The sequence below is a fragment of the Alternaria incomplexa genome, assembly GCF_024043165.1.
Source record: "Alternaria incomplexa strain BMP 0042 chromosome Unknown scaffold_11, whole genome shotgun sequence".
Taxonomy (NCBI): Eukaryota; Fungi; Ascomycota; class Dothideomycetes; order Pleosporales; family Pleosporaceae; genus Alternaria; species Alternaria incomplexa.
In genome coordinates, this window is record NW_026249860.1 from 839,833 (window position 1) to 855,816 (window position 15,984).

The 15,984-nt window shown below is 53.1% G+C and overlaps 5 protein-coding genes across 5 annotated transcripts; 3 read left to right on the forward strand and 2 right to left on the reverse strand.

Annotated features, from left to right (window-relative positions):
• Positions 1–78: 78 nt before the first annotated feature.
• Positions 79–1,245, forward strand: J4E90_007689 (uncharacterized protein; the record flags this gene model as incomplete). The annotated part of the gene is made up of 3 exons (XM_051437222.1): positions 79–168; positions 233–330; positions 405–1,245. 3 exons carry the CDS (start codon positions 79–81, stop codon positions 1,243–1,245), a joined length of 1,029 nt encoding a protein of 342 aa, XP_051288968.1.
• Positions 1,246–2,595: 1,350 nt separating this feature from the next.
• Positions 2,596–4,335, forward strand: J4E90_007690 (uncharacterized protein; the record flags this gene model as incomplete). The annotated part of the gene is made up of 4 exons (XM_051437223.1): positions 2,596–2,714; positions 2,763–3,447; positions 3,547–4,012; positions 4,067–4,335. 4 exons carry the CDS (start codon positions 2,596–2,598, stop codon positions 4,333–4,335), a joined length of 1,539 nt encoding a protein of 512 aa, XP_051288969.1.
• A 367-nt stretch (positions 4,336–4,702) lies between these two features.
• J4E90_007691 (uncharacterized protein) lies at positions 4,703–5,901 on the forward strand (the record flags this gene model as incomplete). The annotated part of the gene is made up of 3 exons (XM_051437224.1): positions 4,703–4,807; positions 4,865–5,551; positions 5,611–5,901. 3 exons carry the CDS (start codon positions 4,703–4,705, stop codon positions 5,899–5,901), a joined length of 1,083 nt encoding a protein of 360 aa, XP_051288970.1.
• Positions 5,902–9,217: 3,316 nt separating this feature from the next.
• On the reverse strand, positions 9,218–11,572 carry J4E90_007692 (uncharacterized protein; the record flags this gene model as incomplete). The annotated part of the gene is made up of 4 exons (XM_051437225.1): positions 9,218–9,562; positions 9,615–11,269; positions 11,319–11,440; positions 11,508–11,572. 4 exons carry the CDS (start codon positions 11,570–11,572, stop codon positions 9,218–9,220), a joined length of 2,187 nt encoding a protein of 728 aa, XP_051288971.1.
• Positions 11,573–12,170: 598 nt separating this feature from the next.
• COT3 (Elongation factor 2) lies at positions 12,171–14,996 on the reverse strand (the record flags this gene model as incomplete). Its single annotated transcript, XM_051437226.1, has 5 exons — positions 12,171–12,188; positions 12,242–14,673; positions 14,739–14,796; positions 14,878–14,893; positions 14,989–14,996. 5 exons carry the CDS (start codon positions 14,994–14,996, stop codon positions 12,171–12,173), a joined length of 2,532 nt encoding a protein of 843 aa, XP_051288972.1.
• Between the last annotated feature and the right edge of the window lie 988 nt (positions 14,997–15,984).

The window sequence follows — 15,984 nt, forward strand, 5'->3', positions numbered from 1 at the left end:
AACCCTTAGGCAACCGCATCTACTCCTCAACACGCTCAAACACCCAACAAACTATCGCAAAGACCTCTAGAAGCCGTAATGTCGCTCAGCGGTCAGAACGACCGCTCTATCGACGCGTCTGACACCGATGCAATGTGGTCTACCCTGCGCAAGACCCATGCAAAGCTGGTAAGCACGCAAACATGCAGACGTTGGATTGTGTGGTCGCTAAACCCATATGCTTCTTGTGTAGAAAACTCATTCAGATGATTTGCAGAGGCTCAGTCAAGAGATGAAAGAGCTGAAGAAAAAGCAAGACGCCATCAAGAGAGAAGTAGGGAACTTCGAAAGGTATGATGAGGTTGTTCCTAATCCCAGGAACCTTGCGCGGAACTACCAACCGGGATCAATAGTGACATCACTAGGGAAATGGATGCTACGTCGACACACATCATCCTGAAAGAAGCGCCGGCTCTCATGGAGCCTTTCCTCACTCGGCTGCCTCGAGAGTTACGTGACCTTGTCTATGAGTATGTCTGCGTCCATCCAGACACCATACAGGTTGCTCTTCCTGGACAGCCTGGTTCTAGGACAGACCCATCGGTTGTTGGATCGGGTGGCCAACTAATGGATGTGTCCTACCTGTCAAATTCGGAGGTCGTACCTACCGAGCTGTCGGAGACATATTGGTCGAAGAATCATTTCGTGATCACAGTCGGTTTATGTACTGGAATGCGAGATGACAGTTTGGGCACTTTTCTGTTGCACGGAACAGTGCCTAGTGACAAGCCGTTTTGGAGGGTGTTTGTGCGCCCGTGGCAGAAAATCCGTCATCTGAAGATAGAACTGGCATGCGAACATTGGGAGTCCGATCCGCGCTTCGGGCAAGCCAAGATGAGTGACTACTACAAACCAGCATACGGCCTCGGTGACGACTCCACATTCGCGCAGGCTGCCGTGTCTAAACAAGAGGCTCAGGTTTATCCCCTCACTCGACTGAAAGGCCGAGAAGAGCTTCACATCGAGATCGAGATACACACCACGTTCGCCAAGGACGGCCCTGATGTTGAACAATCCGAGCGTCACTTCGTCAATATCATGGAGAGCATTCGGCAAACTGTGTGCGATCTGATAGACTCCGGCGTCCGTGTCACGGTCATATTGAGCAACCTCGACTATAACGCAATGCCTGAGGGGCCTAAAACGTGGGAAATTACATCTCGCTTTGTCCTAGACGAAGAGGAGTGGCGCAGTGTACGTACATAATCGACAGTGAGAACGATCAAGGCTGACTTGTAGAAGGAGAAAGATCAAATTGAAGCGCGGGACAGGGACACCGGCTACTTCGGGCATCCGCAAGCTGCGATGTACCATTGTGTTTCTGCAGCAGCCTTTGTTGACATTGAAGGTTTCCGTGAGCTACTGTTGCGTCGTTGGAAGGTGCGATATGCTCTACCCTGGATGGAAGAAGAATCAGAAGTTCAATAGGGGCAGAACGGTCGGATTGAAGATGAATAGAAAGTTTGAGCAATGCCAGTAGTGCGTTGCATGTTCAGTCAGGGTAACGATGTAACATTATCGGTGCGCTGGCAGCGGCGGTGACTTTGATACAGAAGCGTGTCGAGTGAAACTTAAAATCTCGAGTATACACCGCTTACTCTAAGGACCGCTATATGTATGATATCTATCAGAATCGGCAGCGTTTAAGGTATTTGCGTCCAATTACGAACAATCATTTCCACCACATGGTACCCTGGTACGCTATCTCTCCGAAAATCGAGATTAGGCGATAAGCTTCACATCACGTCAAGACTCTACAAGCACTTGTAGACCGGTGAGAAGGTCGAAAACTTTGGGTAACGGCTTCTTCGAAGTGCATAGCATGAGTTCCTATGAGGCTTCTGGTAGAGGTTGAACGTACCAATGAAGTGGTTGGACGCTCCACAAGCGTTCCAAAGCTTAGTAAGGGCCGTGCAGGTGCAATTCGTTGACTCGTTTTACGTTTGCGCAGAACCCACACGTCCCCTTACTCTCCCGTCGATTTCGGATATGCAATGGCCCGTCAGCCTATCAGCCGCTTGACACATGGTAATGTTTGATCGGTCCCAGTCCCAAGGATCGTGGCAAGAGTCGTGGCATAGCGGGGTACCCGGGAAGAGATCTTTGCCATGACGATGCAAGCAAGTGAGCCCTACGCCCTATCTACAACCGAAAAACGGCCATATACCGACGCTGACACCCGACGGCACATGAAAGGATTGCGACGGCTGTTTGCCTTCAGATAGATGGGTCGGCGATCATCGTGGAGTCCGGGGAAGAGCCGTCTCCACGCCGAAAGGCTCCGCTGGCGACCGTGCCCCAGGCGCTTCACCACTTCGAGAGCTAGTAATGACAGCCATCTACCTTGGCGCGCGCGCGCTCCATCAAAAACGGCGCTGACAAGGACACCGGCCAGACCCAGCTGCGATCCGGCGTGAAGGAGGACCTTCCGGGGGGTGTGGAGTACAAATAAAGCAGAGGTGCGGCTGCGACGTTACGACTTGCCGTTGTTAAGAAAAAGGCCGTTCCTTCCTTCTTTCTCTCTGTACCTGAACGCGCTCAGGACGCCGCTTCACCATGGCCCAAGCCCAGACGGATTACGCGGCTGAAAAAGACACACCGAGCAGCCAACATGAAGACTTCAAGCCAGAGGACGCGCACCAGATTGCGGGACACGGACATACTGCTACCGACATGCGAGTCTAGCCACTCTCTTCGATCTTCTTTGCTGACAATGTCGACAGCTACGGCCATGCTTTGATGCAATTTGACAAAAAGGCAGAGTCACGCCTCCGCCTGAAGATCGATTTGTACATCATCCCGACCGTGGCCCTTCTCTATTTGTTCTGCTTCATCGACCGTGCCAACATCGGAAACGCTCGTCTAGCGGGCCTCGAAAAGGACCTTGGACTCAGTGGTTACGACTACAATACCGTTCTCTCCGTGTTCTACGTCAGCTACATTGTCTTCGAGATCCCGTCCAATATCTGCTGTAAATGGCTCGGCCCGGGATGGTTCATCCCTATCATCTCACTATGCTTCGGTATCGTATCGATTGGCACGGCTTTTGTTCACAACATTCATGCCATTTGTGGCGTACGCTTTCTGCTGGGTATCTTTGAAGCTGGTATGCTACCAGGCATTGCATACTACATGTCTCGGTGGTACAGACGCTCCGAGCTTGCGTTCAGACTGTCGCTGTACATTGTCATGTCTCCCCTAGCTGGCGCTTTCGGAGGGTTGTTGGCTTCAGCGATTCTCACGCTCGATTCCTTCGGCTCGCTCACACGCTGGAGGATGATCTTTGCTATCGAGGGTATTGTCACATGCTGCTTGGCCCTTATCTCCTTCATGACGCTCACAGATCGTCCGGAGACTGCGCGCTGGTTGACGCAGGAAGAGAAGGATTTGGCGATTGCTCGTGTCAAGGTATGTCACCATCTACTCTGGAAGATACGTTGCACAGTAAAGCGTGGATTCGGCTAGACAACCCGGTATGTATAATACAACTGCTGACTTTTGATCCAGTCCGAACGTGTCGGCCAGAACGAGGTCCTTGATAAGCTGGACAGGAAGAAGACGCTCCGCGGTATCTTCAATCCTGTGGTACTGGGGACTTCATTCATCTTCCTTCTCGACAACATCACGGTGCAGGGTCTGGCTTTCTTCGCACCCACGATTGTCAAGACGATATACCCAAACGATACGGTTGTTTCGCAGCAACTTCACACCGTGCCACCATACATCGTGGGCGCCTTCTTTACACTTCTCCTACCATTCCTGAGCTGGAGATTCGACAGGCGCATGATTTTCTTCATCCTGGGAGCACCGCTTATGATGATTGGATACATCATGTTCTTAGCCAGTACAGATGGGCAAGTTCGATATGGTGCTACCTTCCTCATCGCATCGGGAGCATTTTCGTTTGGCGCGCTGTGCAACGCGCAGGGCTCCGCCAACGTTGTGTCCGACACGGCGCGTGCATCCGCTATCGGTAAGTACCAAAGTTCGTACGCCATAATTAATACAAAGTCTGACTGAATGTTAGGTACTGTTGTTATGTTCGGCAACGTAGGCGGCCTGATCTCGACATGGAGTTTCCTCCCCACAGATGCGCCTAATTATCCCATCGGTAATGGGCTCAACCTGGCGACTAGCAGTACGATTTTGATATCGAGTATTCTGTTGTTGCTCTGGATCAACAGGAGCAACAAGCAGCGTGAGGCCATTGATGTTGACCAGGAGCTGGCTGGCAAGTCGCAGGGCGAGATTGAGGATCTGGATTGGCGGCATCCGTCGTTCAGGTGGAGGCCCTAAAGGACCCTCCACCACTAATGTATTATACGAAAAGAATGTCAACCATGACTCTTGTATGAAGAAATACCAACTGCAGTACAAGATGCTTCTGATGAATCCCAATGTGTGTTGTATTGCAAAGACCGAGTAATCCCCGTCATCCGGATTCCCCGCATCGATCGATAAGCATACCCTCCGCCCCGAACGCGACCTCGGTCCAGGAGCTCTTTCGTCATGCATCCGAGCACGACAACCATGATGAGCTATTCGGATCATCGCTCCGCGCATCTAAGCTGCACATATCTAATCACGCATCCTCCCTAGCCTGTTCACCCGACATTGAACTGCTACGCGTCACCACATCACGTCTCAATCGCCATCAGCAACCATGCCTTCCGCCATCGTGATCAGACAAGTCGAAGGCAAGCCAGGCAAAGTCTACTACCCACTCGAGAAGATAACCGTTCCCGAACCCAAGCCCAAAGAAAATGAAGTAAGCTCCCTACCAAGACCTGCCACCTGCGCACAATCTAATCCCCATCACCACCAGGCCCTCATAACCCTCACCGCCGCCGCGCTCAACCACCGCGACCTCTTCATCCGCCAACACCTCTACCCCGGCACAACCTTCGGCGTGCCCCTCCTCGCAGACGGCGTCGGCATCGTCACCTCCGCCGGCGCATCCCCCTCCGCACAATCATGGCTCAACAAGCGCGTCTTGCTGAACCCCGGTACGGGCTGGAAGGACAGCATGGACGGCCCCGAACATACCAAGGGTTATGCGATAATGGGCGGCACGAAGAGCAATCCCGTGGGCACACTACAAGATGTCTGCGCGCTCGATGCTGGTGAATTGGAGGAATGTCCCGACCATCTCAACGACGAGGAGGCTGCTGCGCTGCCCCTTACCGGGCTGACGGCGTGGCGCGCGTTCTGGGTTAAGAGCGGGAATGCGATGCCAGGACGGAATATCCTCGTTACAGGCATTGGAGGCGGTGTTGCGCTTATGGTGTTGCTGTTTGCTGTGGCACAAGGTTGCAATGTCTACGTGACGAGCGGGAACCAGGAGAAGATTGACAAGGCGGTCAAGTTGGGTGCGAAGGGAGGTGTTATCTACAAGGAAAAAGATTGGGATAAGAAACTTCAGGCCATGCTGCCAAAGGAGAGGAAGTTTCTCGATGCTATTGTGGACGGGGCTGGAGGCGATGTTGTTAAAGTGGGGAGTAAGATTCTCAAGGTTCGTTCTTCCCTCCCTCTCTCCATTTCTTGCAACAACAAGCTGATTTATAGATATAGGCCGGCGGCGTCATCTCCATATACGGCATGACCGTATCCCCCAAGATGGACTTCCTCATGTCCGCCGTGTTGCGCAACATCGAAGTCCGTGGCTCCACCATGGGTTCGAGGAAGGAGTTTGCTGATATGGTGCGCTTTGTTAAGGAGAAGAAGATGAAGCCTGTGGTTAGCCGCAGTGTGCATGGTTTGGATGTGGAGAAGATTGATACCCTGTTTGAGGATATGAAGAGTGCGAGTCAGTTTGGTAAGTTGGTTGTTACGCTGGGGCAGGGTAAGGCGAGTAAGTTGTAGGGTCTATCGGTTACTTCGATGCGTCTCTCTTCAGATACCTAAGTTTTTGTCCGAGAATGCCACACTTTACATCTCAGTAAAGCTACCATGAGGATTATGCTGGCGCCCGACGAGCGCATATGGACCGCCCGTGTTTCTTTGTCCGGGCCTGTATGAAACTAACGGAGTGAGCGGAGTGAGTGAGAGGAGGGTCGGACATGCACTCCCTCCGGCAACACATCGGAGTTAGAGGTTGGGTTACACAGATAAGCATGACTACATAGCATCGCTTTTGAGCCCCCAAAAATCTTCTTCTTGCTTCATCCACATTCACTCCTCTTCTGTAACGGTCACGTCATAGTCAAGCAAGGATATCACGACCATGTCTACACGAGACTCGGATAAGGACAAACCGTATATACCCCATAACAGTCTAAAGCAGGATGGTTACTCCAAAGAAGGCGAGGCGACAGCTACATGCTATTGCGGAGCTGTACAACTAGCATTCGTAAGTTCGCGGTCCAGTAGCTCCAGTCTTCCTCTATCACACAGATCTAATGCTCAACGCAGCCAACCACCGCCCCAGGCCTCGTAGACATCTTCGTCTGCCACTGCACCGATTGCCGAAAGATCACAGCGTCGGCTTTTACTTCAGCTTTCATTGTCGCGGCTTCAGCTGTCAAGCACATTCGCGGCCAGGACAATCTGAAGAAGTTCTCACAGTCTCAGACGACTGCTTCTGGCCAGGCGATGACGAACTACTTCTGCGATACATGTGGGACACTCATGTACCGGCTGAGTGAGCGGCATCCCGAATTTAGCATAATGAGACTTGGTATGTGATGTCCTTCGATCAAGCAAAGTGTGTACTAAATGCAGCAGGCACTGTCGACGATCTGAATCTGATGGAGGGCTTACTGAGACCCAAGCGGGAGGTTTACGTCAAGGATAGGGTGAGTTGGGTCCATGGAGTGGAAGGAGCGAGGCAGAGTGAGATCATGGAGTAGCTATTGAAAACGAGAACTGGGAAAATGAACAATTACCATGGCTGCGACATGGGGAAAGTTCACTTTACAGTACTGTCTCAGATACAAGGTTCATTGGTATCCTAGCTTGATGTCGCACCTGCTCAACAAAATGGAGGGTGAACAGTAAAGCTTATGCATTCTCCATGAACACGACCCAACGGACATGCTTACCAAATCACCGAAACCCTCCAAATCGCATGCAACCGATCCCTGCATATGGTCAGGAACCACCAATCGGCCACTAACACCGCAGATCAGGCCTCAAGCGTGAAGCCGTCCCAACGGAAAGTACGCGACGCGTGCCATAATTGTTTTTGCTGGCTTGGGAAGACCAAAACAAGTCCGTCTAGCAACGAACCCTCCCCTTTCGTCGTTTGTTTCGATCCATTCGATCCCAGAACCGGGGGTCGTTGTTTGCTTGAATCCTTACCTTTGTGGGGCTGGAAGTGTAGGAAATGCGGAGTCGGGGTTAAAACGACGGTTTTCCATGTGTGTAATACATCGATGACGAAATGATATGTTGGCTTACTGAGCAAACCGTCGATAACAACAACCACAACAATAGGCCGGTATAGCCACTGAGCGAACGCAAGGGAAAACACGACCTGCATTATCTGATCTGTCAGCCAACTTAGCAGCTCCCGCGAAAGTTTTAGTGCTCACCATTACAAATCCTGGGGTACACAACATATCGCGCGGCAAGGAAGGGAGAGAGGAACATTAAAAAGAGAGGGAAAGCCAGTCGCAACCATGAAGTTCATCAAGCAAATCGCCCAGCGCTTGAACCCCGACTTGCACATCCCCGGCACCGACAATCCACCACCAGCCGTGCTGCGCAAGTCAAAGAGTTCAACTACACTACTAGTAACGGAGAAACGGCAAGAACTCTCCACGCCGCCCTCGCACTCCTCGCTGCGCAAGAAAGCAAGTTCCATGTTCCTAGGCCGCGGGTCTAACATCCAAGATTTCGCAAACTGGGGAGATACACCAGTTCAAAGCACCGGCACGCCTACCGAGGCAGCAACATCAACAACTAGTCTTCCCCCGCCGCTACCAAGAACGCCAGTACGAGCTCCAGGAAACGCCTCCGTACTATCCCCATCCCCGCTTTCAACACCGCGACCCTCAACGCAGAACTCCACAAGGACAACACAGCCTTCCACGCAAACCTCACGGCAACCCTCGACGCGCACGTCTACCAGAACATCAACGCGAACCACTCAAACGCCCACACCCGTCATACCATTCACACCCTCACCGCGTGACCCCGCACCAATAGCATCATCCATGGCCCTATCCGTCAGCACATCCGATAAATCCCTGCCTTACTTCCCGCTCGCGGGGCAGGCCAAAGACGGATTTTCCAACAGCGAAGAAGCGACTGCGACGTGTTTCTGCGGCGCAGTTCAACTCGCTTTCCCGGTCGAGGGCCCCGGTTTGGTATCGTCGTTTGTGTGTAATTGTGCGGATTGCAGGAAGATTACTGCGAGCATGTTTGCTAGTAATTTTACGGTTAGGGATTCGTAAGTCTTTCTCTTTTCCTATTTCCTATTTGAATGGATTTTGGGGGGCTGGGGAGATGGCAGTGCAGTGACTGACAAGAGATATAATAGACACCTGCGCCACCTCCGTGGTCGTGCTAATTTATCGTCGTATGGTCAGGCCTCGACGATAGCTTCGGGTCATACTATGACGAACTACTTTTGCAAGACTTGCGGTACGCTTATGTATCGTGTTGGCGCTGCTTTCCCTGATTGTTCCATCTTGCGGCTTGGGACTGTGGATGATTTCAATTTGGTCGAGACGAAGTTGAAGCCAACGCGCGAGCTGTTTGTCAAGGATCGCGTGAGTTGGTTTGACGGTGTGAAGGGAGATGAGGTCAAGAGGTTTCAGGCTATGTTGTAAAGAGGGTGTGGGTTTCCACAGGCCTGGAGGAAGGAGTTTGGGAACAGGGGAGGATGTTGTACGGAACGACGTGGCAAGTGAATATGTTGTTGGAGCTGGTGTACGGAGTTGGAAGGATAGGGACAGGCTCAACTGGTAATGATTAGATAGAAGGGCTGGAGTGTAATATCATATGTGAGGTGGGGCGTGGACGCCTCTTGAATATCTGCGCCAATGTGACGTTGTGAGACTTAGGATATGGTATATTGATGCAATTCATTCATGCGAAGAAACTGTCTGGAGAACAGACCATGCTCCTTGACCTAAAAGCATGACGCCACGCTGATGTTCGATAGTAATAAAGGGGAAGAGAAGGACCTCACAGAGTCTGTCTGTCACTGCATATCACATGCCAAGGGTATCACTTACAGCCACTCATCCACATCATCCGCAACATCCATATCCGCATCCACACCCCCCATCTGCCGATCTTCATCTTCTTCGACCTTGATCTCCTGCTCTCCGATGGTAGCGGAAGAGTCATCGCCATCATCGTCGTGAGAAGCTGTGGGAGCGTCATTTGTCGTCGTCACGGATTTGAGACCACCAAAGGCGTCGTTTGGAACCCATGCGAGATCGAGTTTGCCAACGTCGGGAATATTGAGGGATTGGTCGAGGAAGGTTTCTGCTTGGTAGCGCTCTTTGAAGGTTAGGATAAGGGTATCGGCTTGCTCGGGGTGACGCTCGATGTTTGTGCATTCGGGTGTGTTCTGTACAGATCGTTAGCAGAGATGAATGAATCCACATATAACTTCTACTCACGAGAAGGTACTGCCGCAGAGACTCATCCCTCGGTGTATCTGGCTTGATCTGGGTGACTGCCAGACGCCTAGGCCGGTTGTCGAGCTTCTTATTCACCACACTTCGACCAGCAAAGCCACCTGCGCGGCCCCTGTACGCGCCCCGGTAAGGTGCAAAACCCCTACCCCGAGGTGCAAACGAAGCATAACCTCGGCCTCGATAAGCTGGATTGAAGGCGCCATGACCACGAATCTCTGGCTCACCGGGTCCATGTTGATCGAAGAGTTCCGCTGCTTCGGCTTGTAGCGTTGCAAGAGTCTGAGCAAAGTCGTCGTTCGGGTCCCCTGACAGTTCAGCAAGTTGTCGCTTGATCTCTTCTATCTCTTTGTTCTTTTCTTCCAGCTGTCTCTCTATGTCAGCAGCTCTCGCGTCTGCTTCCGCAGCCTTGCGACGACGCTCCTCGAACGCTTTCTGAGCTTCTGCCTGCCTAATGGCGATCGCCTCTAGGTCGAGCTTCTCTTCTTCGTCTTCTTGCTTCTCTTGGGCCAGCTTTTCCTTTGTTTCTGGTGCGTACCAGTAGACCTTGACGAACCGGTTCTCAAAAACGGCCTTGGGGCTATGATAAGCACGCCTAGCGGTCTGGCGATCAGCAAACTTGATCACTGCTAACTGCCTCCTAGAGTGTAGCTCGAGCTCATCGATATCGCCGAACTCTGAGAAGTAGCTCCGTATGCTGTCCTCGTTGAAATGCTCCGCTGGGATCTGTTCGACGACAAGTGTCCTATTCGACTTGTCACGCGAGTAGCCCGGCAAAGAGAACGATGCGCGTGCCCTTCTACCCTTAGTTGCACGAGGCTGGCTACCGGACGCTCCTTGCTTGTTGAATCCTCTGGATGGCTGTACAGCAAGGAATGACTGCTCCGGATCGTACTCGGGGATTTCGTCGGGCGAAACGGCTACGGCAGCGTCGCTATGTTCGTGTGGACAAAGGGTACCGAGCGCGCAGAAACCCCTTTCATAATAATCAGCACACTTTGTCTTTGGCTGTCCTTGGTTCGGGCCACTGTCTTGCGCATTGGAGAAAGGAAGCTGAGGCATGCCCGGCAGATTCGCCCCGAAGGCTGCTGCCATAGCAAAGAAAGCCATGGGATCTGAGGTATCGAACGGTAAAGGGCCTGGCGGCGGCGGTGGAAGATTTGCGAAATTCGGCATACCGCCAAAGCTCGCGAACGCGTTCTGTGTCCGCGCATCTCCAGTTCCGGCACTCCTACCGCCTCTACGAGCTGTCTGCTTCGACGGCCTGTTGTTTCCTGCGCCGCTGCGGGTATAGTGTGGATCCTGGCCCTCTTGCGACTGGCTGTTGTCCCTCTCCAAGACCTTGCGCTTCCTCGACTGATTCGAACCATCCTGATATACGCCCTGAGCGGTCGGTCGGTCGGGTAGGAGGTGTGATGCTGCTGAGTTCCTATTCGCAGCAGGACCTTTCGGGGCCCCGAATGGCACGTTCGACGGATGCGGTTCGTATTCGAAGTTCGTGCTGCCAACTATGGACTGTATGGGCGCGGATTGTGAGGCTTGAGAGGATGCTTGTGGTTTCGCGTCGTTCGCTTTCGGCTTCGGAAGATAGCTCTTAGCTTTGAGTGCTGCAATAACGTCTTTTGCGAAGGGCTCGGTGTCTTTGTGCCATTAGCGACGAAGTGTTACGTAGCCTTCACATGCGCTTACTTTCCGAGCCAAGGAAGTCTTGCAGTGACTCGATCAAGGTACGCTGCACGTTTGCATCCGTGTCGTCGACGGTAACGAGGGCGGCTACATAGTCAGCGAGTACTCCACCTTCCACACCGGAGCTACAATGCAGGTCAGTATGCGCCTGCGCGACAGCTTTGGTGAGAGCAATTTGTAGCTCCGACTTACATGTTCTCCACATTCGGTAGCAACCAACTCTTGAACACGGCATGATCTTTCTCCTCGAGTAACATGGCGAATCCTAGGAGCAAATTACGTTCATAGCCAGGTCGCGTGATCGCGTCAATGTCGAGTTGCAGTCTGGTACTGCGCTGTGGTGTTACTGGTGGGACGTGGATTGCGCCGAGCGTACATCTTTCGCGTTGCTACTAGCGCGACGGCAATGTCATAGCTCTCTTACCCGTGAGCACGTGACGCCGATGCCCCGCTACATTCACCATTTCGAACTCCTAGATGATCTAACCAGAAGGAGGCGCACCTACCAGGCCTGAACATCGCATGCATTCACTGACAATAACATCACATTTACTAAGACATGTCACACATGAAAGATGCTTGGGTATTTGTGCGATATAGCTTGATTTTCTCCAACTATACTACACTGAGAACATGTAAGGAAAAGGGTCATCATCCGTATCTTTCGTGCAAAGCCCCAAAAAACCTGACTAATATCAAGGGCGAAACCGCCCGGACCGACATTTACTAGCTCTGGTTGTCCCATGGGGGAGCTGTTTGCGTCATACATCGACCAGCGGCCACGAGCTTGCCCATGACTGTCGGATGACCCAGAATCGCGAATAAAGGAAATCTAACGCTTTTGCGAGCATTCCCTTATAGCTTGTCGTAGTACTGCAGGATTCGTTAGCATATGCTGTTTCTATACCATGCGGGAGGAAACTTACGTTGGAAACGTCGGGCACTTCAGTCTTGATACCCTTGCGCTTGCGCATGTCGAAGACGATCTTTCCGGTGAGGGTGGAGGGGTCAAGTGCCGAGCCACCAGTGAGATGTTGCCAATGGTCGAAGACTTGTTGTGGGAAGGCCTGTCCACCAGTGGCGGCACGGAGATCGGCAGTGAAACCGAAGGACTCGTTGACGGGAAGGTACGCCTTGACGTTGAAGAGAGGAGTACCAACACGCTGGGCCTCCTCGAAGACGTGACCTCTCCTGCGGGTGAGGACACCGTAGATACCACCCATAGCCTGCTCGGGAACCTGGATCTCGCAGAGGTAGACGGGCTCGAGAAGAGTGGGCTCGGCAAGGAGAGTGGCGGCGTAGAGGACACGGCGCGCAGTGGGGATGATCTGACCACCACCACGGTGAATGGCATCAGCGTGGAGGGTAACATCCATGATGTTGAAGCGGATGGAGCGCATGGGCTCCTCAGCAATGGGACCTTCCTTGGTAGCCCACTGGAAACCAGAGACGACGGAGTCCTTGATTTCACTCAGGTACTGGACGGCCTTGGTCTGGTCAACGAGCAAGTTGGCACCGGTGGTGTCGGGACCGAAGCACCAAATCTTACGGGCATCGGTGACGTCCCAACCGTGCTCGTCAGCAAGGATACGGGCACGCGACTTGATATCATCACGAGGAGCGATGACACCAGTCTCGATAGCGCGGGACACCTCCTCGTCCAAAGGCTGAGCAGTGAGGTAGAGACGGTTGTGCTTGTTGGGCGACTTGGACAGCGCGGTGATGCTGGAAGTGGCGTTGACGGTCTCACGGTACTGCACGACGGGGTCGGAGATACGGAGAGGAACACCGGCGTGGTCCTCCTCGAGATCCTTCAAGCAAATCTCCAAGTGCAACTCACCGGCACCAGCGACAACGTGCTCACCAGATGGCGAGATGTAGGTCAGGACGCAGGGGTCGGACTTAGAGAGACGCTTAAGACCCTCGACAAGCTTGGGCAGATCCTGGGCGTTCTTGACCTCGACGGAACGCTGCACAACGGGAGAGACGGAGAACTTCATAACCTTGAGGTTGTGGGCAGTCTCGTTCGTGGTGAGGGTACCAGACTTGAGCAAGAACTGGTCAACACCGACAAGACCGAGAATGTTACCGGCGGGGACGTTGTCAATGGGCTCGATGAAACGACCCATCATGAGAATGGTACGCTGAATGGCCTTGATGAACAAGTCCTCCTTCTTTCCGGGGGTGTAGTTGGGGCCCTGAATGCGGACCTTGAGACCAGAGCGGACGGTACCGGAGAAGACACGACCGAAAGCGTAGAAACGACCCTTGTCGGAAGTGGGCACCATCTTGGAGACGTACAGCATGAGAGGACCGTTGTGGTCGCAGTCCCGGATACCGATGGCGTTGACATCATCGTGGGGACCCTCGTAAAGAGTCTCCATACGGTACTTCTGAGCGGTGACGGGAGAAGGAAGGTGGAGAATCATCATCTCGAGGAGAGCGTCAGCGGCGGGAAGGAACTTCCTCATGACAACCTTGAGGAGCTGCTTGCCCTCGAGATCCTTCTCATCGGAAGTGAGCTTGATCTCAAGCTTCTCGAGGAGAGTGGGGATCTCGTCGGTCTTGAAGTTCATGACCGCCTGGAAGATGCGGAAGATGGGGTCCAAGATGAACTGGTTGAAAGCACGCTCGAGGGGCTGACCCTCGTGTGTGCCAACCTTGGTCCACTTCTTGGTCTTGGGGTTGAAGAAGGAGTCACCCCAGAGACGCTCCATCATCTTGTTCTTGTCGACACCGAACTTCTTGGCGTACCTGGAAGCGAACTGGCGGATGGTGAAAGCCCAGCCGTGGAGACCGGAACCGAAGGCGATGGTACCCTTCTCGGGGTAGACCTGGACATCACCAAGGGCCTTGTCGTAGTAGGTGGCGATGACGACGTTGACGGACTCGATGACACGGGAGAAGTTCTGGTACAGGTCCTCCTTGCTGAGCTGGAGCTCGAGAAGAGCACGGTCGACCTTGTTGATGATGACGACGGGCTTGATACGCTCACCAAGAGCCTGACGCAGGACAGTCTCGGTCTGAACGCAGACACCCTCGATGGTGTCGACGACAACGAGCGCACCATCGGTGACACGGAGAGCAGCAGTGACTTCAGATGAGAAGTCAACGTGACCGGGCGAGTCGATCAAGTTGATCAAGAAGTCGTTCTTGGTGGTAGGGACGGGGATGTCCTTGAGGTCGTCCTCGTCCTTGAGGGTGGCGTACAGGGAGATGGCAGTCGACTTGATAGTGACACCACGCTCCTGCTCGTCAGCTCGGGTGTCGGTGAAACGAGCCTCACCAGCCTTGGCAGCCGAGATAATACCGGCACGCTGGACGAGCGAGTCGGTGAGGGTGGACTTTCCGTGATCGACTGTGGTGGGGTATGTTAGCTTTCTGTCCAGCCCGATGCTGCGGGGTTGCCACGAGAGCGCTTACCGTGGGCAATGACGGACATGTTCCTAATGTTCTTAGGGTCGTCCATGAGACCACGGATCTAGCCGCGCAGTCAGTATTCATCCTTCCGGGGTTGCCAATATCGACGTGTGGTGCGGGGTGATGTGTGCGCGGAACGTACCTCCTCGACGGTGAAGCTGGCGTCATGTTAGCAATTATCCAATTGTTCCCGCAGACAAGAGACGAAAAGTGCAAGTCTGGAATGGAGATGGGAATGGCGTCGGCAACTTACTTGACCATCTTTGCGGTGTTGGTACTGTTCTTCTTTTACGAAAATTCAGTGGAGGGGAGTTGACGAATACCCCGCTTTGAGCGCGCGGATTCGGTGTATAGGTCGCGGGTTAAGCTGATGTCTCTGGCGATGCAGTCGACCAGAGTCAGACAGACGGGAGTTGATTATAAGCCGTAGAGGCGGGCGTGCGTCTGGTGAGAAGAGTTCTGCGAGGGGGAGCGAAGGTTTTTAGTAGAGCTAGTGGTGGGGTCAGTCGCGCTTTCCTCGCTAAAGCACGGCCCACCAGTGGCGCGAAGTAGCCTGTAATGCCCAAACTGGCCATGCTGCGGCGCCCTTTCGCTTTCGTACCGCACAACTCGATGTGCTGAATTCTATGATTTCCCCAGAATCGAGGCCATGACTCCACTGATCTCTCGCGGTACTGCCAGTCACTCGTCTGTGGATTACAACGCGGCGGCCCAATACATACCATTGGGTAGCGCCGCGACTGGTGTGGGTCATGATCGGGGGGAAATATCGTCACTTGTAATTTCACCTACTAGATTTGGCCTTGCAGCGGAAAAATGCATGGCTGCATGTGCCCCAGTTGGGTGTTTGTGGCAAGTCTACGCCTTGAAAAGCCCAAAATTATCATGCACCGGTACAATGGTTACCATCTTTCGTGATTTCCTTGCCAACAGCGCCATGGCACAGGTTTCAGAGGCACCATGGTTGGAATCCGTCCGGAAATAGATGACCTCAGCAATCTAATCGAGAAATTTCAGTGCCCTCCCGCCCTTGAGGAACGCAACATTATGACTCCCCATACTTTCCAAAGATCTTCTGGGTCAAGAGCAGGCGATTCACAAGACGACGCTTTGAAATCCAGTCGGGAGGCGTACGTTCATGAGGCTGCTACCACGTTGGGCTTATCCCCGGTAATCCCGCAGCCCTTTGGGCCCACTGCATAGCCACGTCTCATTTGCTCAGGGCACGACGAAAAACCTTTTGGAATAC